Source organism: Ornithodoros turicata, chromosome 1, assembly GCF_037126465.1.
Source record: "Ornithodoros turicata isolate Travis chromosome 1, ASM3712646v1, whole genome shotgun sequence".
NCBI classification, from domain to species: domain Eukaryota; kingdom Metazoa; phylum Arthropoda; class Arachnida; order Ixodida; family Argasidae; genus Ornithodoros; species Ornithodoros turicata.
The window spans coordinates 99824351-99850087 of record NC_088201.1 but is presented as its reverse complement, the minus strand read 5'-3'; the positions used below and the strand labels follow the sequence as shown (position 1 = coordinate 99850087).

General features: G+C 45.2%; 1 protein-coding gene across 2 annotated transcripts; it reads left to right on the top strand.

The window, feature by feature from the left end:
- Positions 1–202: 202 nt before the first annotated feature.
- On the top strand, positions 203–21732 carry LOC135378509 (zinc finger protein 883-like). Of its 2 annotated transcripts, none has more exons than XM_064611554.1 (4): positions 203–1049; positions 1197–1406; positions 2643–2795; positions 18920–21732. In XM_064611554.1, exons 2-4 carry the CDS (start codon positions 1283–1285, stop codon positions 20446–20448), a joined length of 1806 nt encoding a protein of 601 aa, XP_064467624.1. In that variant the 5' UTR covers positions 203–1049; positions 1197–1282; the 3' UTR covers positions 20449–21732. The 2 variants fall into 2 exon arrangements, with proteins under 2 accessions (XP_064467624.1, XP_064467625.1); XM_064611555.1 differs by having other exon boundaries at positions 1192–1406.
- Positions 21733–25737: the final 4005 nt, after the last annotated feature.

The window sequence follows — 25737 nt, the reverse complement described above, 5'->3', positions numbered from 1 at the left end:
GTGAACTATATTGTGCGCCGCTGTCTGTGTTTTGAAATTGCAGCGATGTCATCAATATGATGAAGGTATACAAAGGGTTCTTCATTTTTGGGTCAAACCCGATTTTTCACGATATTTGCGCCCCCAACCAACTTTCCGAAATTGCGATTTCCCCCAGGATTTCATGAGGACTTTCAACTTCAGATATGGCCACACGGAGCCTGTCGGAGGCGAATATCTTCCTGAGGCAGGACGAGTGTGGGACACGTCTCACGAGACATGAGATTGTGTAGGACGTGAGCAGTGGCAACATACAGGGAATGGCGAATGCTTAAAATAATATTCTTCCGAAATATGACATAATATGCAACTGTCATATTATATGACCAAAATACACCATTACATGGCACACAAAATACTGTTGATTTATGTCGTTGTGATTTGTAAAGTGTAGAGAAATGTTGGGATATCTGTTGAACGCATTCAAAAAATATGCGTAAACTATTGGGGCCTAGTCATCACCCTTTACCTATCCCACCCTAATGCACCCGGATACACCCTAATCCATATCCTTCCTTCCTTGTTGAACAGGCTATGGTATACAGTTCATTACCTACCAACTTTCCAGCTCGCTAAATGGTTATCTTCTGACAACATTGTTATTTCTAGCCTATCAGATAGTAGTGTAAAACAACTTTTGTTGTGTAGGCCCTTGTGTACCTTTATAAGATGCTATTCATTGGTGTATGAATGTTTCTAACTGTTGGCAATCTGATGAGTGTGTTGTGAAATTGTCTCTGCTGAATTGAGGGGGATTCTGGGCCCAGTCGAGCTGTTTTGCTTTTTTGCACAGATTTCCTCACAACTTGAGTGTATAATGAAGTTATCTACCTATGTACATCTTCTAATGTCATGTGCTGAGTCTAGGAAGTGTTGAAATAGAAGTACATACCATATTTCTCTCTTAACAACAAACAATGTCTACACAGAATTTTGCCTAGAACCTCTCATGGGCAGCCCATCAGTCTTTCTGGGAACTTGCGCAGACATGGCTGGCCCTCCGAGAAACAGTGAGCCAGCATTTTTATCAATACACTGTCCAGCGTTTTCACATTCTGTGAGCTTGCTGGAACTGTTGCTGTGTTTTTTTTCTCTTGTTTTTTTTTACTTCTGGACCCACTTGTATGTTTCTCGTAATTTACATGGGACGAGGACAGCACACGGCCTTACCTCGCACTAGGGAAGAGATACATGTGCATTTGAGTCATCAAGTTGCAGCTCTTCGGATCCACAACTACAAGAAATGCAGCTCTCACCAGAGTTCAGTGGTCAGCTCATGAGGGTAAAATCAGAACCACCTGATGCTGCATGCCTGCAAGAACAGGGCCAGGTCCAGCAACAGCACTGCAGCGAGTATCCATTGGGAGGTGATGCTTATGATAAAATCCTTGTGAACTATACACTCAGTTGGTGAATGTGTTATAGATAGGGTCTGACGTTTTCTGATTAAATGCCTAAGCCAGATTCAGGATAGAAAAAGTCGGGTTCTATTTTGGAATTCTGTATGAAATCAAGTGCTGCTGATGCATACAGTGTTTTCTGGTTACCCCTTTCTGGTTACCCCTGCGATTAAAGTGCGTATGTTTGTCAAATGTATATACTGTAATTTCACGTGTATAAGCCACACCGCAGATAAGCTGCAGGACCCATTTTTAGGAATGTTTTGAAAATTTTCTGGCAAATAAGCCACGGGCAATACTACGCGACTGATTTGTGCGACAAAGGAGACCATAGAGAAGGCCATAAATCCTGTGGTCCATACTCCGGGGTCTGCTTGGTGTACAAAAAAGGAGGTCAGTTCTAGTGTTCTACCAAGATCGGATTGTGCCCTTGTTGTGTTTTTCATGGATCCACAGGTCAGTGGCCTTCCAGAAGACATGAATCACTGTCACCACTTTCGTTAAAGCTGCTTGGGGGAAGGCACCAGGAATGTCAGTCTATTCAAATGTGGATGCGCCCCTGTTACTCATTGTTTGTGCATTGCCAGGGCAGTGCTGTTCCAGAGACACTGTCGGCCCTTTCGATAAAACCGGCCTATGGGGAAAATACCAGGGAAAAATAGTCATCAGATTAGCCACAAAGTGCCCTTGAGAAAAAAAAAAATTGTGCATAAGCCGCGGATAATATGCGTGAAATTACGGTACCTCACAATTTATGGGAGCATTGGGCTGAATTGGGTTTAATCCAAAAAAGTCACCCCGTTTATTGAATGTCTCGGACGGACATGTCACAGTAAGATGTTGTAGACATACTCCTCGGATGATGTGTGTTTCTGAGGAAGATGCCATACGTCTGGCTCTCTCACGCCATATAGCCAGAAATGATTTCTTCACTGATGCCTTTGTATGCAACGCGTACAGATACGTTGCAATAGAGCATAACTAAGCTCAGAAAGGGTACAGAGGTGGCCATCACATGTCTTGGAGTCAGGGCCGGCAATGAGGGGAGTAAGGCGACCGCCTTAGGCCCCGCGCACAAAGCCCTCAACCAGGGATTACTTTTTTCGTACTAAATCGTGTGAAACAGGCCCCGCACACCCCTAGCACCGGCACTGCTTGGAGTTTTGCAATGTGGCCTACTTCTCTCTTTTTGTTTTATTTCAGAGATTACAGCTGGGATGTGCCATATTAAAAAAGAACCTCTAGACAACTCTTCAAGTGAACAGCTGATCATAGAAGTGAAAACGGAGCCTTACAACACTGCAATCTTGGCAGAACAGGACCGAATGAGACACAGGCATGACTCAGCATCAGAAGGTAAGTACAAAATGGTCAAGGAGATTTAGTCAACACCAAGCTGGATGACAAGATATGGACATAAAAAAAGGGGGGAGGACACAACAGAAATGCTTTTTAGTTTTCTGTTTGGCATGTATCGCAGGGTTCCCACTGGTCCCTGAAAGACTTTCCCGAGATCGCATCGTTGTCGTCGTCATTCACATGTCCGCACAAAACTCTGTCCGCAAAAAACTGTTTTACACCCCACATAAAATGACGACTAAGCCTTAAGAGCCACAGCATAAAGCTCTGACATTGTACCTTAGTTTTATGGAAACAATTCCGACTTGAGAGTTTATGTATTTCCTTGCCGATGAACAACATGTTAAATAAATCACATTTAAGAAGTGTATGGGTATGTTTTCTCCTGGGAGTGAACTACAGTAGAACCTCTTTATAGTAACTCCTCTTGTAGTAAAACTCTGCTTATAGTAAACGAGAACTGCGGTCCCGATAGAATCCCATACATTCAATGGCACACCTGATATAATAAAACTCCTGATCTAGTAAAATTTCATCATGGTCCCAGAGAGTTTACCACAAAGGGGTTCTACCGTATTACTGTATAAGTAGTAATTTTCGCGAATTTAAAGTCCCGCGAAATATTCGAACCAATGACAGAAAAATACGTGTACGAAATATATAAGAAATTTGACCCAGGACGCGGAGGCAACTTATGCACACGGGGTTTCTTACGCTATTACACTGCATTGTCTCGCAAAGTGCTCTGTTCGCCGCTGCAAATGGAGACAGTAGTCCCGCCTTCCCGTACGAATCCCGCGGAGATGTAGGCGTCCCGTGATTCCAGTTGCTTGTAAGCCTGGATCATCCAGCAAGCTCTGCCACGCGCAGAGTAATTGTATTTGTAAAAGTTGTCGCATCACTATCGAGCGCCAATCGCACCTGCTCGATGCGATGACAAGAATGACGGGAGACAGGGCAGTTTGGGCAATGGCAGAGATACAAGTCGAGTAGGACCCCTAATCGCAGCGCTTTCATTCAGAACTGTTCAAAAGGAAGACAAACTGAACGAGTTGCCCAGTTGTGATACCTTTTATTAGCTTCTTCCAGTAAGTTCAAGGTGGAGGGCCATTGTCGACGCACCGCGGTACCGCGAATTCAAGGTTCCGCGAATAATTGTCTGATCCTGGCTTCTCACAAATTCACGAATTATTGAGCTCGCGAATTTAAGCACTTATACAGTATTTCACTTGTTTTTCATTAACCAAAGATATCAAATTCTGCTTAAACACTTTTCAGTTGAAGTGTTTTTTCCCCTGGCTTTTCAAACTTGTTTTTTAAGGAAAGATTCGTGGATTCGCAGAACCTTCCTTGAATTCGGATTCGAGAAATTCTGACTTCTTCTGATCTCTAGTATAAACTTTCCAGCATGTGTTCTGTTCTATGAATTCTCAATTAGAAAATAGACACAGGGATACTTTATCCATTTTGATATTATTGGAACTTTTGCAGAATTGACGCAAACATAAACAACATATGTGATGTGAACGAGAATTACCGTATGTACCCGAAAATAGGTCGACCTGAATGTAAGTCGACCCCCCACTTTTGGATAGGCAAAAATGGAGAAAAAGTTTTTCACTCAGAAAAATATATTTATTCGTCGTCAGAAGAAGACTCTTCCTCTGTCGTGCTGCCGCACCCTTCGTCACTGCTGTAGGAGACATCATCATCCAAACAGTGTCCACACTTCTTGAACGCACGCATCACAAGGTCCCGGGGCAAGGCTGCCCATTCCGATGCCACCCACTTGCACACTTCCGTGAGTGACGCCCTCTTGATCTTCTCGGCTGGAGTAAGCACGTGATCGTCGCGCGCCAACCATTCATTGTACATCCGCCGCACGTGGTTCTTAAACGGCTTATTGACTGCAGTTGACTAGTGAGTCCCCCGGGAATCACAAGCATGTCCGTACCTGCATCATGGAGCACCTTCTTCACCTTTTCGGTAATGTGTCCACGAAAGGAGTCAAGAACGAGCAGGTTCTTCGGTCGAAAGCGTGCTCCAGGTCGCAGGCACCAGACAAGACGAATCCATTCCACAACCATGTCTTCGTTCATGAAGCCTTTTTCGTTCGCCCGAACGATGACTTCTTTTGGAAATTGTTCACCTTTTGGCAGCTTCTTCCGTTTGAATACGATGTACGGACTGAGCTTTGTGCCGTCAGCAAGGCACGACAGCATAACCGTAAAACGCAACTTCTCGTTTCCCGACGAGAGGAGGCTCACTTCTCGGCTGCCTTTCGCTGCCACCGTAGTGTTGCTCGTCATGTAAAAAAACACTGGCGTCTGGTTAGCATTGCCGATTTGGCCGATCATGTAGTTTTGTTGGTCCCGGAGCTTCAGGAAATAGCGGTGGAACGCCAACACCTTCTCCTCGTACGCCTCAGGGAGCTTTTGGGCGATCGTGGTCCGTCGACGAAGGGCCAGCCCGTTTCGTCGCATGAAGTCCGTGACCCAGTGTCGACTTGCCTTGAACTGTGAGCCCGAAATGTTTTCTTCATTGGCAAGGCGTCTTGCTTCAATCTGGATAATCACGCAGCTCACCAAAAGTTTCCTGTCTCGCGTTTCTTCAACGAATGTTTTCAACTTTGCTTCAAGTGTCGGGTAACGTCCTGTCCTTGGCCCTCTGAACCCACGGCGTGTTGCGCTGCAGTCAAAGATTGCACCCCGTTGTTTTCGCCACTGACGCACAACTCATTCGGAGACGCTGAACTCCCGTTTGGCAGCACAGTTGTTCGTCTCTTCGGCATAGAGGATTACACGCCGCCTGAAAGATGCAGGAAATGAACGCCGAACCTTCCCCATGATGTGCACGGTAGCGTCGCTTAGCGTCTTGTGTTCAGTTTCGCTTCGCAGTTCTCCTTCTCCGCTCAAATGACGCATGCCACGTAATCCGGAACATGGACCCTGCATTCTCCCGGGTTTTCCCTCAAGTGCTCCGGAATTTAGGGCACCGCGGGAGCGTTGACCGGATTGTAAGTCATCCCCCTACTTTTTAGAAGCTGATTTGGGAAAAAGGGGTCGACCTACATTTTGTACTGTTTTCTTATAAAATTTACCTCTAGTAAGCACTCAGAGACCGGACTATGGCGGTTAGAATCTGCCTTGCCGAACTGATGGTGCACTGTTACTGCTTGCGCTTTTCCCACGCATGTGTGCATAACAGGCCCATATTAACATAGGTACCGTCTGTGTGGGGCTTGGGGACCTTAACACCCCCAATAAATTTACGAGGGGGGGGGAGGCATGCCCCTTCCAGAAAGTCACGCAGCTGACACAAAATAAACATTTCGCTGGATATCGGGTGAAATGCATGCTTCAGGCATGTGAAGTTGAAAATCTTGGAAAAAAAATTCCCTTTTAACATGGAGTCCCAGATATCCTGCGCGACCACTGTGCATGGAAGAGTACGTTGCCTCCAGCCCCTTCTGGGAAATTAGAAGCTCACTGCCCTTGCCCATATATAAACTGACTCTTGAATCACAACACAAGTCTAAGCCTCAAAAGAGAACACACTGAGTTCTGATCCCCCCTTCTAACAAAAAGAAAGGCTTACGAGGATCAAGACATGACAATGCTAGCCTTTCACTGCATTATGCTCACGTTGTCCACATACCTATAGTCGAACCCGCATATATCGAACTCGAAGGGGATCGGCAAATAATTTGATATATCGATAATTCGATATATAAAGCGTTCGTATTTTAACTCACATTCGCGTGTGCCATATTAATTACCATTTAATTGGGATAGTATGAAACTGGAGCTTACCGATTTGCATGAACGAGAGGAGAAGCTGCACAAACAAAGCGGGCAACAGGACAGTTAACAACATTTATTTGGGACGGAAGAACTCCGTGAGTTGGGCTTGTCTCTTGTTGCGAGCCATGAAGTCCATTACACTATTTTCGATCTTCTCGAGGCCTCCTAAATGAGAAAGTCCAGCTCCTTCTATTGCCCCGCAGCAGCGGCGAATGGTAGCGAAAGCCGAAGCGATCTCGGTGGCTGTGGGCATGACGCCGTCGCCGTTAAGACCTCCCAGTGAGCCTTCATCGCCGCTTGAATCGCCGTCGTCACCAGCAACGTCCGCTATGATGTCCGCATCCGTCATCTCTGCCACAACGTGCACATTGTCGTTGGCGCTTACAAAATCATGTGCTGTCAGATCAGTGGGAACGGCTTCTGGGAACTCTGCGACCTTTCGAAGCTCATCGTTCAGAGCGTACTCGAAGTCGTCGTCATCGTCCAAGGCATCCGCACACGCCTCGTCTGCAACTGCCACGAAGCCCGCTTTGCGAAAGCAGTTCGCTACTGTTTCACGCTTGACATCATTCCAGGCACCGGTCATCATTTGTATGGCACCCAGCAGGGTCGATCTTGAGGTCCACACCCATTCGAAGATTAATCATGAGGCGTTGAAGCAGACGTCTCCGGTAGCCTATCTTGAATGCCTTTATGATACCCTGATCAAGGGGCTGAAGCCTTGATGTCGTATTGGGCTGGAGAAACCTCACTTCAATGTTCTGCAGCTGGCATGTCATGTGGTGCGCCGAGCAATTGTCCAGGAGATGGCATACGCGACGATCAGACCTGCCCAACTCGCTGTCCCATGCTTGTAGCCACTCCGAAAACAGCTGCCGCGCCATCCATGCTTTAGCGTTGAACCCGTATTGGACGGGAAGGCTTCTGCAGTTTTTGAAGCATCGTGGAGCCTTGCTTTTTCCAATCACGAACGGGCGGAGTTTGCAAGACCCGTCCATATTCGCTGCTAAAAGGATAGTCACACGAACCTTGCTGAGTTTCCCTCCATGACATGTGCTTCCACAAATGTCGAGAGTCTTATTGGGAAGCATTTGCCAAAACAGATCAGTCTCGTCCGCGTTAAAAATCTCCGCAGGTGAGAACTTTGCGGAAATTTCCGCGTCTTTTCCAAATTTCCATTTCCGGCCACTGGTCCGACAGCCATTTCTCCGTCTCCTGGGCATTCACAGCTTCGCTTTCGCCTGAAATTGTCCTTCCGACTATCCCGTAGCGATCCTTGAATCTCTGTAACCACCCCGTACCGCCATTGAAGTTCTCGTCGTGAAAGGCCACTGCGAAGCATTTGGCTTTTCCAATCAGCGTTGGTCCACCCACGGGAAGGTTCCTGGCACGGATATCTAGGAACCATGCGTACAGCGCCTTCTCGATCCTTTCAAACGCCGGCGTCCTCAAGCGGCATGCTCCCTTGCGAGATTGTCCTGCTGGTCCTGCTGCTTTCATTCTGATGTCAGTCTTGTTCCGAAGGAGCGTACTCAGCGTGCTCCGTGGGATGCCGAATGCTTCTGCTACCGAAGACTTCTTTTCTCCATTCTCAACATGTCGGATGATGTCGAGCTTGGTCACGAAGTCTAGGTTCTTCCTTTTCTTAGCGTTCATGGCTGCCTCATTCGTGCCAACTTTCAAATGGTGGCGCCTACCAAACGAATGCTCCGACGCCAGTCGCCACTGTGCACGGCCGGCATGGACGATTCCATTGCAGGTCGCGTGCTCTGGGAAGGTAGCATGACGCATGACCCCGTGATTTCTCACTTCGGAGCGTGCGAAACAAAGCTCCGTGGGGTCACTAACTTCTCCCGTTGGCAGCCTGCCCTCATTTCCAACTCCTTTTCGTGTGGATGACTTCATCCCTAATCTCCAAGCCGCGCTTTGTCCTTTTCAATCGCGAAAAATGTGCGCAAGTTACTAAGGGCGCGTCATAGGATTCCAGCGGTAGTGTGATATAGCCGATGACAGCGGTGCCGGCTGTTCGATATAGACGTACAGCATGCCTATACATTTACATGCTATTTTCAAGGAGATGTTTCGGATGTTCGATATAGGCAATAATTTGATATAACCGGGTTCGATATAGTCGGGTTCAACTGTATAGGCATTCAGAGCAGATATTAGTTGGTGAATTAATCCATAGTCTCTGCAACGAAGACTACTAATTGCACATTGCTTTGTACCAGATGTGAGCAGAGCGAAAGCCGCATGCTGGTCGCATTGATGGTATTCGGTTTCTTTTAATGCCTGGAACAATGCCACTTCATCCAGAGGGATCATATTACTTTTGTTGCTCAGTAGGTGTAATTCAATCAACTGAACATTTTACTGAGAAAAGACATATACACTGTCAAGTCCAGAAGAATATCAACGTTCACTGTGTAAGGAGCTTATAGAGCTACAGAAATACCTGGAACCGTTCCTGCTAGGGATGGGTCAACCACATCCGCGAATCCAGAAATCCATCCTCGAATCCTAAGCAGGGACGTTTTTAATTTTTTGATATCAGATGCATTATACAGTCGAACCCGTTTATTACGATCTTCGATATAACGATAACACCACTATTACGATAAAATTGTTAGTTCCTGTAAGCTCACCAATTGAAGTACATGTAAAAAAGACATCGATATAACGATCGCCACGAAAGCGTTTGCTCACGTATAGCGATCAGAATTCTCCCGGCGACCGGCGTGAAAATAGAAAAGCGACATTGCACTTTTTCATTGTTTTCATTGAAAACAAATTACGGTGGCATTTTCAAGGGCCTTACCCTCTGTGAGCATTAGTAGCGAGAGCACAATGACCAGAGGACCGTGGGGAGTGTAGCGACGAAGATTCAGGCGACCCAAGCCGCGAACCTGTCTCGCGAACCAGTGCCTTTACCAAGTGCATCTGATGTAGCATCGGCGCTGGATATGACAGTGCGCCATTTTTCTTCTGAGAAAAATGCGGATATATGCCACGCTTGAACTTGTGTCCGAATCAAAAGCGATGCTAACAGTCCCGCTAAAGGAAACAGTTGCAAGAGCGAAATACTGACTGCTTGCAACCCTAAGTTGCTTCATAATTTCTGTAAGTGAATTCTTGTGAACATATAAGTCCTGTATTTCCTTCAAAGTCGCGGCCAGAGCGATGCTCTGGGAGTTTTCTCCGCCGTAACATCGGTTCGGCATCGGGAACATAACGGGAACGTAACAACGGTAGTGGTGGAATTCGGCAGCGGTAACGATTTGAATTACGCCAATATAAATGCGCCTTGAAGTGACACCGGTACCGCGAACGTAAAACACGGCTCGAAGTGCGTCGCGACACATCTGCATGCGCTCCCTGCGCCCAAGTCCCCTTCCAGGAGAGCGTCTCCCGTTAGTTCGAACTCCGGTTTATTCGAACAAATACCCCGGCCCCCTCGAGTTCGAATTAACGAGAGTCCACTGTATTTGTGTTTTCTACTTTGTTCATATGATCCCGGCCTGCGATTTCGCGAAAGCTCGTTTTTAACGATAACTCTGATATAATGATCAGATTTCACGTTTCCAACAGTATCGTTATAAATGGGCTCGACTGTAGTAATAATTTAGGAGGTTAAGAGCTTCTTTCTTGCTTTCTTCTCTTTTTTGTCTTAAAGGGGTTGTGACACTTTCGTAAATGTGCTTTATTACATCATGGACGCATTTTGTCAAACGTTTTATCGAATTAGGGAGGTTTATCAAATCCTAGGCAGTTACTTGAGATTCGAGAGTCCTAATATCAGTGCCCAAAATGATGGATCAAATCTTTCGAATCCACCAACGGCATTTGTTTGCTTCTTTTTAAAATTGGCGCCTCCAGAATCTGTCGAAAGCCTGATTCGCTTTCAAGTGGATTGGCACCAAAAATATCCCCATTTGAGGAAAGTGACAAAAAAGCACCTGACCACACCCCGTTGACAGTGATGTGAAAAAGACTCTTCAGCACATTGGGTGTCATAGCTGATAAAAACAGCAGTAGGCTAAACCCTGATCAGGTGAGAATGCTACTGGTTCTCAACAGAAATCTGCATTAATTTACTTTCAGCTGTGTTTTCTTGTTTGTTTGTTTTCATTGCTCTGTACTGAGAGTTCATCCAGCAACCCTCAACCCTTACATCATGCGTTTAAGTGTTACATCGTTTTGCTTTTGATTCAGAAGAAGAATATTCAGATTCGTGAGTTTACGTATTTCCTGTTGTCGATAAATATCATGTTTGATAAATTACATTTAAGAAGTGTATGGATATGTTTTCTCATGAATGTGAACTATTATTTAATTTGTTCTTCATTAAACAAAGATATCAAATTCTGCTTCAAAACACTTTTCAGTAGGACTGTTTTTCCCCTGGCTTTTAAACTCTTCCTTTTTTTGAGAAAGGATTTGAAAGATTCGAGATAAGATTCGTGAATTCACAGAACCTTCCTCGGATTCGAAAAACTCTAGATTCATCCCATCTCTAGTTCCTGCATAGCTCATCGTCTTCAGTCACGTAACTAGGGCATGCAGGGCGCACAGCTTTCTTCGGTGCAGCCAAGTCCAAACGAAAAACACTCACAAAGTCACTCTGTCCCACTATGTACTTATGCCTGAGACCATAGACTGCACAATACACACGCTTGGTACTATACATGATGGCAGCCATGCTTGATGCACTGCACTTTACAGTCAACACAGATGCTCAGTTATAGAGCTTGTTGAAAGCTGTCAAAAATATGAGCTGCACTTCTGCTGTAACCTTGCTGCAATCAAGCACAGCAGGTACACAGCAGAAATGCTGTAAATTCTTACACTCTGCTGTGTATAGCAGAGCTGCTAAACTTTGCTGTAGTTCTGCTGTCAACAGCATCCCTGCTACGTTTTGCTGGTTAATTCTGCTGTAGATGTGCTGTCAACAGCATGTCTGCTATATTTTGTGGGAATGCTGCTGTAAACAACAGATCAGCCAAATTCTGCTACTGCTAGTTCTGGTAACAGTGTAGTATATCTTTTGCTCAATATATGACCAGAGAAACGCAAGTACAAAGACGACTACAGGTGTTTATTATTCTTATTGAGATACTGAATCTTATCACAAATGATGCGGTGAAATGCTCCATCGGTCACTGGTGCAGCCTTATCGCCAGACCTTTCGTTCTTCTGCCGGACATATTCATGGTAGGCACCTTGAAAAGAGGAAGCAAATATTTGTCTTGCAATGCAATCGCTGGCTTCAACGAGGCTCAACTGACATATGACTGCACAAAGCATTCAGTACGTACCCCGGGCCGCTAACAGCTTCTGTGGGCTGAGCGCAGGCTTCGCCTCCTTCTCCGTTCGACTGTTGCACTTGAGGCCCTTGACGCTTCTCTGGCGGAGGACGTCGTCACCCCAAAATCGCAGAACACACATTCCTAATGAACTTCCCATGCGACGAAGCAGCTAGGAGTGAGGTCCATACTGGCAACGGTATTGTGACATTATTGCCAATATGTACCTGTAATGACAGGAGTGAGGTGGTATAGTCTATACATGAATTTTTTTTTCAAATTTGGGGGATAATAGCTTCACACCAATAACTGATGCCAATTCGGGCAGCAAAATTATCATCAAACTTAATTCGGGGACAAATTGGGCATCACTATAGGATTAATGTTTGGCGTTCCATTAATCCTGAGTTTTACAAGTGTGGGAAGTAGAGGTCAACAGCGTATTTTGTTAAAGATTAGTATGTCACTGCCTTGAATTGCCCAGCCGATGTGCAGCATTGCAGGTAATAATCTGGTTTCATCCAAAACAGGCGAACCTCACTTGGGTGGTAAATTTGGGGAAAAATAGGGTCAAGCCCTAAAACTTCAGGATACATAGTGACAGTGCACCAAATATCAGGAGGGCTACACCAAGAGGCCTCCACAACTGTGAATGCCTGCTAACAAGTATAGAACAATATCACTTACCTCGTCCCCAGCTGCAGCGATGAAAAGCCGGTTCTGTCTGCACTCTAGAACATCAACCACACGATGCTTTACAATCATAAATACATATTCATTTTAGAAAAATTCTGTATGATACTAAACAGTGTCGCAGCCCTTATTGTTACTGATGTTCTCCTTTTGGAGTGCCCGGTTGAGGTCACGCAACTCATCCAGTTCCACCTTCAGTTTTCTGTACTTTCGGACAATAGTGTGGTGGTTCTTCTTCAGCTTTTGATATGCAGCTTTCAGGCTCTGCAATTTGTTAGTGAATTGCATATAACTAATGTAATTAGCAGCAAAGGCTAACAGAGGCCAAATTTAAATTGGTTTGCAGTCTTACATTATAGTCCTGCTTTGCTTTGAATACTGCAACTTCCACATCACTTCCTTGGTCTCTCCTTTCTTCCTAACAATTCAATACATATATCGCAGTTATGTGAGAGAGCCTATACATGAGCGTATATGGAGACAATTTCTGAAATAATACACACGTTGTTGCTTGCGTTGTAATCTTCAAGGTGCATTCTGTTTGCTGACCTGTGGTCCTGTGATTCTGACTGTGCAAGATCGGAAATGCAAATTAGTGCCCCTACTTGTGCACATTTTACTGCGTGAGAGATGTCACAGAAAACCTTTCATAGCTACACTGATTGGGAAGTAACTCACACTACTGCTTGCATCGTCATCTTCAGAGCCCATTCGCTTGTATTTCCTCTGCACCTGTGATGCTGACTGTAGGATTGGAAATACCAATTAGTGCCCATACTTATGTGCAACATTACTGCATGAGAGATGCCACTGAAAACCACTCACAGCGCTTCACTGACTGGTAGCCATAAGAACACCCCAAATTGTCTTGACTACCATCTCAACACTTACCAACATACGACTGGCAATTTCCTTTCGATTTTCCTGCATCATCCTTTGCCACGATTCTTTGGTCGTGCTTTGAGCCTAGCAGTTAAGACGTGTTTCAAGCGTAAATACATGATTAAGTCAAAGCATGCAGGCGTACACATAATTGGATTTATCGAGCACACGCAATGGTGCACTACAAAAAAAAAATACTAGTAGGGGAAAAACTATAACCTAATGATAAATTCCTACTGACCGTCCATTCATCTGCGGACGAGTCCGTATCGGACCCTGACTGGCTCAACAGTTTTGGAACGGGTATCCTGCCGCAGCTTACTTTCTTTCTGATCGCCTCCTCATTTTCTGCAACGCAGGCATGGCATAAGAGAAAACCATGGGCCGAACACAGTTCCTTCTTACTTACCTTCCATAAGGAGAATTTGGGCCTTGTAGTTCCCTTCCACGTCGACGGAGGCATGGCCTTCTTTTGGGGGAGGCGGCTTCCAGTTAACCCAGTATACCTTTCTACCACTGAAATCAGTACGTGACTTCGGTTTGAAGTGCCGTATGGCGGCAACCGCATGGAGCAACTTTTGCCAACTGAATCGGGCCAACGGAGCGCCAACTCAGCGTGAACGGAACGGTATCGAAGCTATGCAACCGCATGGAGCAGAATGGCCACGTTCAGGTTGTCATGGGGAAGCGTCGGCCCAGCGTTTACCACCGCTTGTTGCACGCGATGTGGCAATGGGGTGGGGGTGGGGGAGATATATTTATTAGACGAAAAGGAAAAAAGACGATATGGCAATGCTTATTGGAGTAAATTGCTGTACGCATTGTTTAGTAACATAAATGATATTTTAGCGGTTCTTGAAAAAGTACAGTGCTGATAACATAGAGAAATCAGCTGTTTACAAGAAATTTTGAGATGAGAAGAGAGGAGAATGTTAATGTTGGCTTATGAGTGTTTCTAGCAATGCTCACTAAAGAAATATCAGACTGCATTTTTGTTTGTCCTCACACATTTCCGATTTCCCATGTGCCACAAATAATATTTTGATGTTTCATTTAGTCACCTTCGCCGTGCACACACCTTATTGCCACCTCCTGCCAAAGGATATATTTTAAGTTGATGTCCATACTGAAGAATTTTGACGTTCCAAAGGGGTGGCCTCCTTGAAACCTCCGATATGAACATATCCACGTCGAAGTCCACGCGACGGGCCATCTGCGTGTCCTTCTAGGAGGCAAAGCGACAAAATCAAAGCCCACAAAAAAAAAAAAAAAAGGGGGGCGGTCACAGGTGACTTTGTCACGTGCTTGTGGCATTTCCTGTGAAGCGTGTTTTCATTGGCGCACACGGTTCCGTCGGGTGGTGTTACTTCCTCTCCTCAGACTAAATATCTATCCTTGGCAGAAACCGGCTCATCCGTCCGTCGTCTATTGTTTGCTTAGTAGGTCACCGTTCCTTTCAAGTTCTGCTGGCATTCAGTTGGCAAAAGTGCTCCATGCGGTTGCCGCCTATCCGCAATATTGGCACGATTTCGCGCTCCTTCGTGTCCAGGTACCGCACGTATGCATACATTTGACATGCTGTTGATGTTGACACTTGACACCACACGCCTGCCAACACGTGTCGCAAAGAGCTGTCAAATGGTGGAAGTCGGCTGCTGCTGCGGGCATTCCGCGGCGAATGTGCAAACGCGAAACGATTTCGCAACTGCAACTTCTCGTGAAAAACAAAACAAGGCTTTTTGATTATTGTATATGTCCTGCATTATTATTTTATTATCATATTTGTAACAATTCGATATTTCTTTCTGCCCGCATCCGGCGTCCATGCTTCCGGGCGCGTTACAATTTCGTGGCGTATTGGTCACGTCCCGCGTGAACGTTATTGCTTGCCACTAGCACCCCAGCACGCTTAAATACACTCGTGCGTGGAGCACTAAGGCTGTGGAGCACTTAGCTGTGCTAAATTTTATACCAAAATAAAGCCAAAGCATCCATCATGAAACACACTTTTTCTTATTAGAACACAAAATGGCCTTTTTGAGCACATGCTTTGTAAACTTGGACAAAATCTCCATAGCTACATCAACACAGGCACAAATTCCCACTGAACGGCGCAACAGAGGGGCATGTGCTAGTACGTACCATTAAATACAGTGAATGTGAAGATTTTGTTTAGTGTGTATTTTTTGCAATGCTTTATGAAGATGACTGGCACAAAAACTGCGCAAAATTGAACTGGCAGCACTTTTGCATTTCTTCCTTTACAAAACATTCTGCTGGTCAGAAGCAATAAATGTGACGCAGGGTCATACTTATAGCCTATGACATGGCGATTGTGTAGCAAAAAGATGGACGTGGTGGCCGTTGCAAACACCGAAATGGAGCACGTAAAAGTGACGAGAAAGCACATCTAGGCGAAGCCCGTATCCTTCCTACCTACGCTCTTGGTTTTATATAGCAACAGCGGAATCGTTGCTTTAAAACTGGACATCTGGTTTGTCCCAGGCATGTACCACTGCTAAGTCCCGTGAACGACGACGTATTCTTCCTTCCACATGCTTCCATGTGCTGGAGTGAGGTCACTGGTTGAGAAGCTTCTCAGCACATCCAGCCTTCCAGCACATTCCATGATTTCCGATCAGTGCTCATGTAGAGGAGCAGAATTTCCTTTGCACCATGTTATGCATACGATGTAATCTGCATGCCCTGTCTTGCTCAAGACGCAACCATACTGCCAGTTAGAAAAATGCTGTTTTTATTCACGTAATTAACGCACCTTTTTATCCAAAACCATCGTACTGCACCACAGAGGGGGGGCATGGGGAAAAGATTTGAACACAAGTGTTTTTTTCTGAAAACATTTGAGTCAGTGCCGTATATTCAACCTGCATTTTCTTGTCCTTGCATGGATCACGACTCTGGTAAGGTCATCTTCTGTTCTGTTAAAAGCAGTTATCCACAGGAATACAGGAAGATATTGTAGCCACGTGAAATGATCCCCACACGCATGCTCTGATGGTGGCCTCCTCATTCTGGCAACCAAATCTTGGAACCAGACTTGTACACGTTACCAAAAAAATAGGAACTAAATACGTTACTCGTTATCAAAACAGCAAAAGGAACGCGTTCCCGTTACTCAACAGTAACTAGTTACTCGTACGTTATCATACTATTACAGACCAACAACCATGTCAAAGTCAAAATTAACACGTGCTTTATTTGGTCCGACAACTTACATGGATTTCGCTTTGAAGAATAGTTGGTACTCGAAAGGGGCATCGTTTATTTTTTATCCGTTTCTTCGAGAGAGCCTCTGTGGCAAGACTGAAAAATTGCTGTGGAAAGGCATGGCTGCATCAAATACAGGCACCTTGGCTCACCGCGAAGTACTCTGGCGGGGGGGAGGATATGTTTATTAAGAAAAAAAAGGAAAGGAAAGGTAAGCCAGATGGATGTCGGCTTGTTATTCCAGAAAAAAGTGAAAGGAGGAAGACAAAAAAGGCAAAGAAAAAGAAAGCGAAAGAAAACAAAGAGAAGGAAAGAAAAGGAAAAGAAAAATGAAGAACACAAAACTAAAGCTGAAGAATCACACACTCTGGCAGGATCCTATGATGTATGCAGAACTGGTATAGAAATAAGAGGAAGGGAGAACAGAAAAAAAAAGAGAAAATACAGCAGTGAACATGTGCACAACTGAAGGCATTACGCCTTTGAAAACTGAGTGCAAAAGGAACAAAATGCATTGAATCCTCGGTGTTTGACCCGAAATGCGCGCAACATAATGAATATGGTCAATGAAATGGAGCAGGTGGAGTTGAACCCGCTCCCAACGGATATGCGTTCCAAAGACTGGCAGCTGCTGGTGCCTTTTCAACTGCTTCGTTTCATTGATCTGATTGCTTTGGGCGGAATTCAGGCTATGTGTTGTGTCATCCTCGATGTTTCTTCACCTCTACTGTGATAATGAGTATGGTGGGTGGATACATATTTCACAAATTGCATTTTTGGGGTTGGTGCCTCTTCGCTCTTTTAACCCGGGCGCGCCGAGCCACAAAGGTTGGTGTGAGCGCCGAGCCCCAAGGGAGGCGGCGCCCCCCCTAGTTCATGTTCCGGGGGTCAGGGGCCCCCAGCGCCCCCCCGCAGTCGGCGCCTATGCCCTGAACATCTCGTCCAACCTAGGCCACACTGATAATGATTATGATCTGTGCCATCTTATAATCCAGCGAGTGACCCTCACTGGAGCCGACAAGTGTGAAGGTGGGAGAGAAAATACAGGGACTAAGGTCTCTTTTCTGGATACGCTGCTAGGCTAATGACACGATCGAGCTGCATATAATAAACCCAAGATCTTGTCGTCCAGGTCAGGTGAACACACTTTACAACAACACGGCAAATCAGCAGACAATGGCAATACCATCTCAGGATCCGAGGCAAGTTTAGTTCCTCTAGTATATCTATTGGCAGCAGCTGGGAGATAACACACATACACAAAAAAATATATAAATCCAAGGTAATTTTCCAAGAATCTTTTCGGGATCTATGACACGACTGGAGAGGTTTGCGGCATTCGTCATGCGGGTCAGTCTAGGACTCAACAAAAGTATGACTGTCGACCAGATGCTTTCAGGACCTGAACATCCAGGTCAGGTCATCTCGTGTTAGAAGCGTACGGAATTTCGGGAATTTCCACGTAGTAATTGGTCATGTCGTCCATGTTGGAGCCGAGCGTAAACGAAGGAAAGGAACGAGTAACGTGTGTAATGAGTTACTGATTTTTGTAACTGAATATGTTATTGGTTACAATTATTAGAAAAGTAACTAGGTTGTTACTTCGTTACCAGAAAAAGTTACTGGGTAACGAGTTACATACAACTCTGTTTAGTACTCCTTTTTTCTTGATACTGTACTTTCACTCCAGCAGTACAGCTGACCAGACAGTGGCAGACACAGCATTGTGAACAAATACCTCATAGCCATAGTTGCTTCGAGGCGCTAACATGGAATAAAAAAGTTAGCAACTACCAAAGTGCCGTACGTATTGGAACAAAATACCAGATTACAATAATTCAGGGCTTTACGTCGCGAAACAGCTGTGATTATGAGGGACGCCACAGTGGTCGGGTTTGTGGATGAATTTTGCCCATCTGAGGGTTCTTCAACGTGTGCCGAAATCTTGACACACTGCACACCACATTTAACGTCCCTCACAGAAGGCTGCATGTCTGAGCAGCTTGTACCCTTCCACCAAGTTGTCACCGTCCTCGGACGGATTTACCTGGCAGATGACTGTTACGTTTCAATCATTCATAAATAATGTGGCCTTTTTATGGCTATACATGTTTGTGCAAAATGTACCTCACTTCTTTGAGCAAATATTATACTTAAAGCTCATCGACTGCCAAACTGTCTGCACCCTCAATGTCCAATTTCTACATTTCAGGAGCACGAGAAAGCACTCGTATGCCTTGTACTAAGGACAAGACCAGAGGCACTTGTGAACAAGCATTTTCAAATGCACAGCTCAAGATCAGCACAACAGCAGTTGAACTACAATTCAACAATGCTGCACTAGTCACTATGGATGGTCGCCCCACGAAACAACCTCCAGACGAGAGCGAGATTAAGGAGGCAGGCAAATCCTTGATATCCTGCTATGAGGAAGACAGGTTGTACAAGTGCAACGTTTGTTTGGCTACATGCATAAACATCGGCCACTCGGAAACTCAGCTCCAAAATCACAAAACGAAGGCCTGCGACACGTGTTGTGCAACATTCTGTCATGCATCAAATCTCCGTTTACATGCAAAACGTCACACGGGAGAAGGGTTGCACAAGTGCACATCATGTTCATTTACGTGCATGTCCAAGGCCAGCCAGAACTGCGAGATGTTCGTAGATGGTCATGAATTCGAAAACTGCCCCACTACAACTCAGTCGGATGTTCAGATGGGAGAGAGGGGTTCTGAGTGCAACCTCAGTCCCACTCCATTCTCGCAGTCTGGTTGTGACGAGAACCATGTGTGGAAACACACTGACGAGAGACCATGCAAGTGCCATATCTGTACTGCAGGCTTCAGCCTCAGCACAAGCCTATGCCATCACCACCAGACATGCACAGGTGCAAAGCCATACAAGTATGATCTCTACCCTGCAGAGTTCAGCCGGAGCTCGACTCTGTGGGGTCACCAGCAGAAATACACAAATGAGAAGCAACACAAGTGCAATCGCAGCTCTGCAGAGCTCAGCATGAGCGCACATCTGCGGTGTTGCAAGCGGATGCACATGAGCGAGCCATCCTACAAGTGCGGCCATTGTCCTGCAGAGTTCGGCGTGGACACTGCCCTGCAGAATCACGAGCAGATACACACAGGCGAGAAGCTATACAAGTGCAATCTCTGCCCTGCAGTGTTCAACCACAGCACAAAGCTGTGGAATCACAATAGGAGATGCACTGGCGAGAAGCCCTACAAGTGCGACCTCTGCCCTGCAGAGTTCAGCCAGAGCACGAACCTGTCATGTCATAAGCGAACACACACGGGTGAGAAGCCATACAAGTGTGATGTCTGTCCTGCAGAGTTCCGCCAGATCTCGCACCTGCGGTGTCACAAGCAGTCACATACGGGGGAGAAGCCATACCAGTGTGGTATCTGCCTTGCGGAGTTCAGCCGAAGTACGGGCTTACAGCGTCACAAGAGGATACACACGGGTGAGAAACCATACAAGTGCGATATCTGCCCTGCAGAGTTCACCAGGAGCGCTGACCTGCAGCGTCACAGGAGAATACACACGGGTGAGAAGCCATACAAGTGCGACATCTGCCTTGCGAAGTTCAGCCGTAGCGCACACCTACAGTGTCACAAGAGGATACACACGGGCGAGAAGCCATACAAGTGTGATCTCTGTCCTGCAGAGTTTATGCAAAGCACGCACTTGCGGCGTCACAAACTGGCACACATGAGCAAGCAGTGATATATGACTTGCAGAGTTGAGCCAATCAGGCCACCGCGTACGTTCGAATCTCGCATCGTGGTCATGAGGCGACGAGAATGTATGTCCGACAGAGGAGTGGTCTGTCACTTGTAGCGCCCCCAGAACCAGCAGAAGAGCGCCCTCTAATTTTGATCCTAGTTCCCGTATCTTCCACCATGCTCATCAGGAGAGCAGCCACGTCCGTGTTCAGGTTGTTGACACAGTCAGAGCATTTGTGAAGGACGGTTAGACGTGCAAGTGACACAAGACTCGACACATGCTCAAACTGAACAAACTAAATTTACTACACTGTGAAATATGAGAACAACTGAATCAGAGCAATGCTCACGGGTACACCACCTCAAGATCACGGTTACCACACAGCTATGGTTCACTAGCTGACTCAAGTTGCTACACAGGCTCCAACAGAAACATTTCGCTTTGCCACACAGGCTCTGGTATAGTTTCTAAAATAGTTGCCTCACAGGCTCTAGTACACTTTCTAACCATTCTGCCACACAGACTGTTACACAAATATACAAAAAAAAATCGTGAAGAAAGTCTTATCTGAGGGGCAGGAACTTGTCCGAGTTGGGGTGGCCCATGTCGTCTTGATGTTCCTTGGCACTCCTCGATGCATTGCGGTCACACTTCACAAGCAGGCACACATTTTGAGGTACAGTAAAACCCCGTTATCTCGAAGTAGAAGAAAAATAGAAAAAATTTGAGATAAGCGTGGATTCAACATGGGTGAATTACCGAAATATTCCATGTAGACGCCACATATTGTTCGATGCTTGCAATGCTATTGTGCGCTTGGCAAAAACAAAGCAAAAAGAAAATGAACGACCAGAGACATGCCTAAGACACGAAAGTACGCAGCGCACGGCGCTGTGCGGGAATGGTGCAGCGATGTTCAAAATGGGAAGCAGGTGACTACGGGACAAAACAATTTATTGCTGTCCAAATCAATGGACTCCAAAACATGACGTTACGCACGTTTCTTTTTGCATTCAAAGAAAGTCATCTTCGAGTTTCTTCATGCACCTCATGAGCTTTTCGTCCCCATCACTACATTCCACCTTGTTACACAGCAAACGTAGCAACTCCCCGGTTTTGGAGGACGGGATCCCCCAAAGTTCCTCCTCCTAGTTTTCCTCGGTGACGGTATCCAAAGCTGTACTGACAATTTCTGCGTCGATCATGTCGACAACCACTGGGACATCTTTTTCAAACGCCGCGTAGTCATTGAAAAATAAATCGTAGTCGTCGTTGCGAATTTTCCACCCGTTTTCTTGTGCTTGAAAAGCTTTGGTGGAAAGTGTAGTAAATACATGCCTTGTTTTTCAAAGTTGTAGACAGTGTTGAAGGAGGAATCCCAAATTCCTTGACAGTGATAATTTTTCTCCGCCGACCTTTCTCGGACTTGTTGATTATGGCAACCTTAGATTCAACGGTCAGCGCCTTGAAGAAGAAGGGTGGCTCCGCCATTTTGTTTGAGGTCCACCATGCTTGGCTGGAAACACCCTATCGCGGGACTGCATGGAGGAAGGAAAATAAGGAGGGAGTGTGACGTCATTTTGCACGATTCCGGAAGTTTGGGTGAGGAGAAGCAACTGGGACAAACAATTCTCCTCTCCCAGCTCTCTAGCATCTCGCCGGGCGCCACAAAACGCCATCTACGCCGGCAGCTGCCCCAGTTTGTTTGTTCCAGTTGTGGCGAAGTCTCACCGCAGATTGGCTGCCTCCAGTCACCTGATCGATATGACGCCCTCATGATGCGTCACTTCCACTACACTTCTGTGATTCGGAAAGAAACGGTCGTGCTCCCTCCTTAGTTTTCCTTCCTCCAAGCGGGACTGTGACTGCACAGCCGCTGTCTTCCCCCTTTTCTCCACCTCCGAGTGCATGTGATCATGTGGGAGGATGGGAGCGATCTCATTGGGTCCCTCTCCCATTCTCTGTCTCAAATGTTCTCTCTCACTGATGAGCGAGGAGCCATGTGGGGACGTTATTTTGTGGCGGTTTGAAGTAATGTAATGTCTTCCACAAAACCCTTAGAGCTAAGGGTTGAAAAATACATAGGGTTTTTTTTGTGACGCAAGAAACTTCCGACTTAACAAAGATTATGAGATATGCAAGTTCGTGTTAACGAGGTATTAGTGTAGTTACACTTTGAACATCAATGTAATGTTACATGGCCTACTCCCATGTTGAAAATACTTCCCCGGCAGATTGCTGTTTACATCTCATCTCTCGCCGAGAGCGACCTCTCCGCTAAGAGTCCCAACATCTATCTCCCTCAGTGCCGAGATTGCAGTTGCCTTAAATAACATTTCGACAGACAAAAATAAACAAAAACAAGGAAAAAAATCACTTAATTGGAACTGCCTGGCCACCTGCACCTGGGCTCTCCCTGTCTTCCCAAGATCCTGTTTGCTGAGCTTCCGCATAGTCTGGCCTGAAGCGTTCACAGCTTTCCCGAGAATTGAATCGCTAAGGCTGCTTTCACCCTTTTGTTTCTCTACAGCCAAGCTGATGTCTTTCAGGGGTATATTGAGTACTACTATTCCCGGAAGTGGTCCAGCACAGTAGCCCAAGGTAAAATAATAATAATAATAATAATTTATTTTTCACCAATGACACTTGGTGGGGGGATACAGACAAAAAGCTGCAAAAACTGCAGCTTGACGAGGTCTGACCCCCCTTTGTACACTCGACAGATAAAGCAATGACAAAACAGCAAACCAGACAATGCAAAGCGAACAGCAATGACAAATAGCAAACCAGATGAATCACGGAGTTAGACAATGGTAATCAACACAATGCATTAACATGCATAAAACAAAAAAGCTATGAGAACACACGAAATAATATGACTATCCTAGTGAACATACATGGCCTTTATTGAGCGAATTGAAAGACAGCTGATGTTAATGTTGTTTTGGATATGGGAATTAATATGTCGTGGAAGATTATATGAAACCAACTCTGAGCCATAGTTAGTTCGTGCACACGGTGTGAAGTAGGGCTCATTGTAGTGTAGTGAATAAGAGGTTAATCTCATGGTTAAATTGGCTAGGGCTAGAAAGATGTGATTATTTTGCTTTACTGAACTTGCATATGTAATGGACATACGGTACTTATAGAGATCCATAATTCTGATTATGCTAAATTTCGCGAAGGGGGATCCTGTTGGATGTAAAAAGGGAACGTTTGCTATGTGACGAAGTACCTTCTTCTGACACAAAACTAACCTTTCAAGATTTGTTTGCGTTGTGGTTCCCCAAACTAGGTGACAGTATGTGAGGTGAGGGTAAACCAGTGCGTTATAGGTCATAACTTTTGCCTTAGTTGGAAGGACGTTTCTGTGTCGACCTAGAATGCCGATCACGCGCGATATTTTGTTAGTGATGTAACCGATGTGCTTATCCCACGACATCGTATCAGTGAACCAGACGCCCAGTGACTTCACCTCCTTGACAAAAGATATCGTGCTTGTACCGACAACAATAGATTCGGAACAGGAAATAGCCTTATGCGGTGGGTGGAAAACAACAGCCTTGGTTTTAAGGGGGTTAATTATCAAATAATTTTTAGTAGACCAGGTGTAGAAGGTTGATAAGAAGTTGTTCATGTTTGTTGTTAAATCTGTGAGACACTTTCCTTGCAGGAATAGGGCGGTGTCATCAGCATAAGCTACTATCTTAATGTGGTTTGATAAAGCAAACATATCATTCACATAGATAATGAAAAGCAGTGGACCAAGAATGCTCCCTTGTGGTACACCGGTTGTGATGTGGTGTATTCCCGAACACTGCCCCTGAATAGCAACAAACTGTTTGCGATGCTGAAGATAAGTGCGTATTAAATTTAATGGAACACCGCGGATACCGTAGTGCTCAAGCTTTAAGAAGAGAACACCGTGATTCAGTAAGTCGAAAGCCTTGGTGAAATCGATGAATAGACCTAGAGTAATGAGTTTTTCTTCGAACCCGGAAAGGATATATTCTTTCTGGGATAGAAGAGCTCGTTCTGCGGAGCGTTGCTTTCTAAATCCAAACTGAGAATCGGAAAGTATGGAGTTCTTTGTTAAAAATGATAAAAGATGGCTATGGATTAATTTCTCTAAACCCTTTGAAAACACTGGTAGGATTGATATGGGCCTATAGTTACTGAGAACATTAAGGTCCCCACCTTTATGTAAAACGACCACTTTTGCAATTTGCATGTCCTTCGGAAACACACCGGAATAAATTATTTCGTTAAAAATAAAAGCTAATACAGGAGCAATTATACCGAGAACAAATTTAATTGGGCGGATCTGAAACCCGTCTTTATCACAACTACTAGTATTCTTGAGTTTTTTAAAAATTGAAATGACCTCCTGTGAATCTGTTGGAAACAGAAAGAAACCGTAGTCTTGGCGTGGAACGGAGTGTATGCCAGGATAATGTGAACTTGTACCTGTGGAATTGTGTAAGTTTGACAGGGATGCAAAAAAAGTGTTAAACTCTCCAGCTAACCGTTCCACCTACGGCCAACTCCTCGACAGGGCTGTTTTCCCGACTGTAAATTGATTTAAGACGCTTCCATGCAATATTTGGCTTAGCAGAAACATTCTCGAAAACTGAATTGTAGTACAGCTTTTTTGCGCGACGTAACTTCGAGTTTACATTGTTTCGGTATTTTTTAAAAATAATTAGATCTTCGGGTGACCTATTTTTTATGAACTTTCTATAAAGCTTATTTCTAATATTTAACATTTGTCCCAGTTCCTTTGTTACCCAAGGCTTACGAATTTTTGCGGAAACCCTGAAAACCTTAACCGGAAAATGCTTATCGTATAGTTTACGAAACTCATCAAGGAAGCTTTCATACGCTCTCTCCGAATCCTTCTCTTTAAAAATGTGTTCCCAGGATGTTAGTAACAGGTCATTTCGAAATGCCTCAAGCGACGACTGCTGAATGGATCGGTGTGACACATGTGTCTGAACCTTTGGTCGTTTGCTAAGTGACGGTATTGCTACAAAAATAGGCATATGATCGCTTATATCCGCGCTGATGACAAAGGCTGTGGGATCGAGTTCATTTGTAATGAACAGCTAAAAGACTAGCTAAAAGACTAGCATAAAAGCCATAAGACTAGCCCAAGACTAGCATAAAAAAGACAAGCATAAAAGACTAGCTTTGTAACATTGCGGCCAGAGTTGTACATAACGCGTTACTAGTAATTGCGTTATGGTAATCAATTACTTTTTTCAGTAATTTTTAACGTAATCAGCTAAT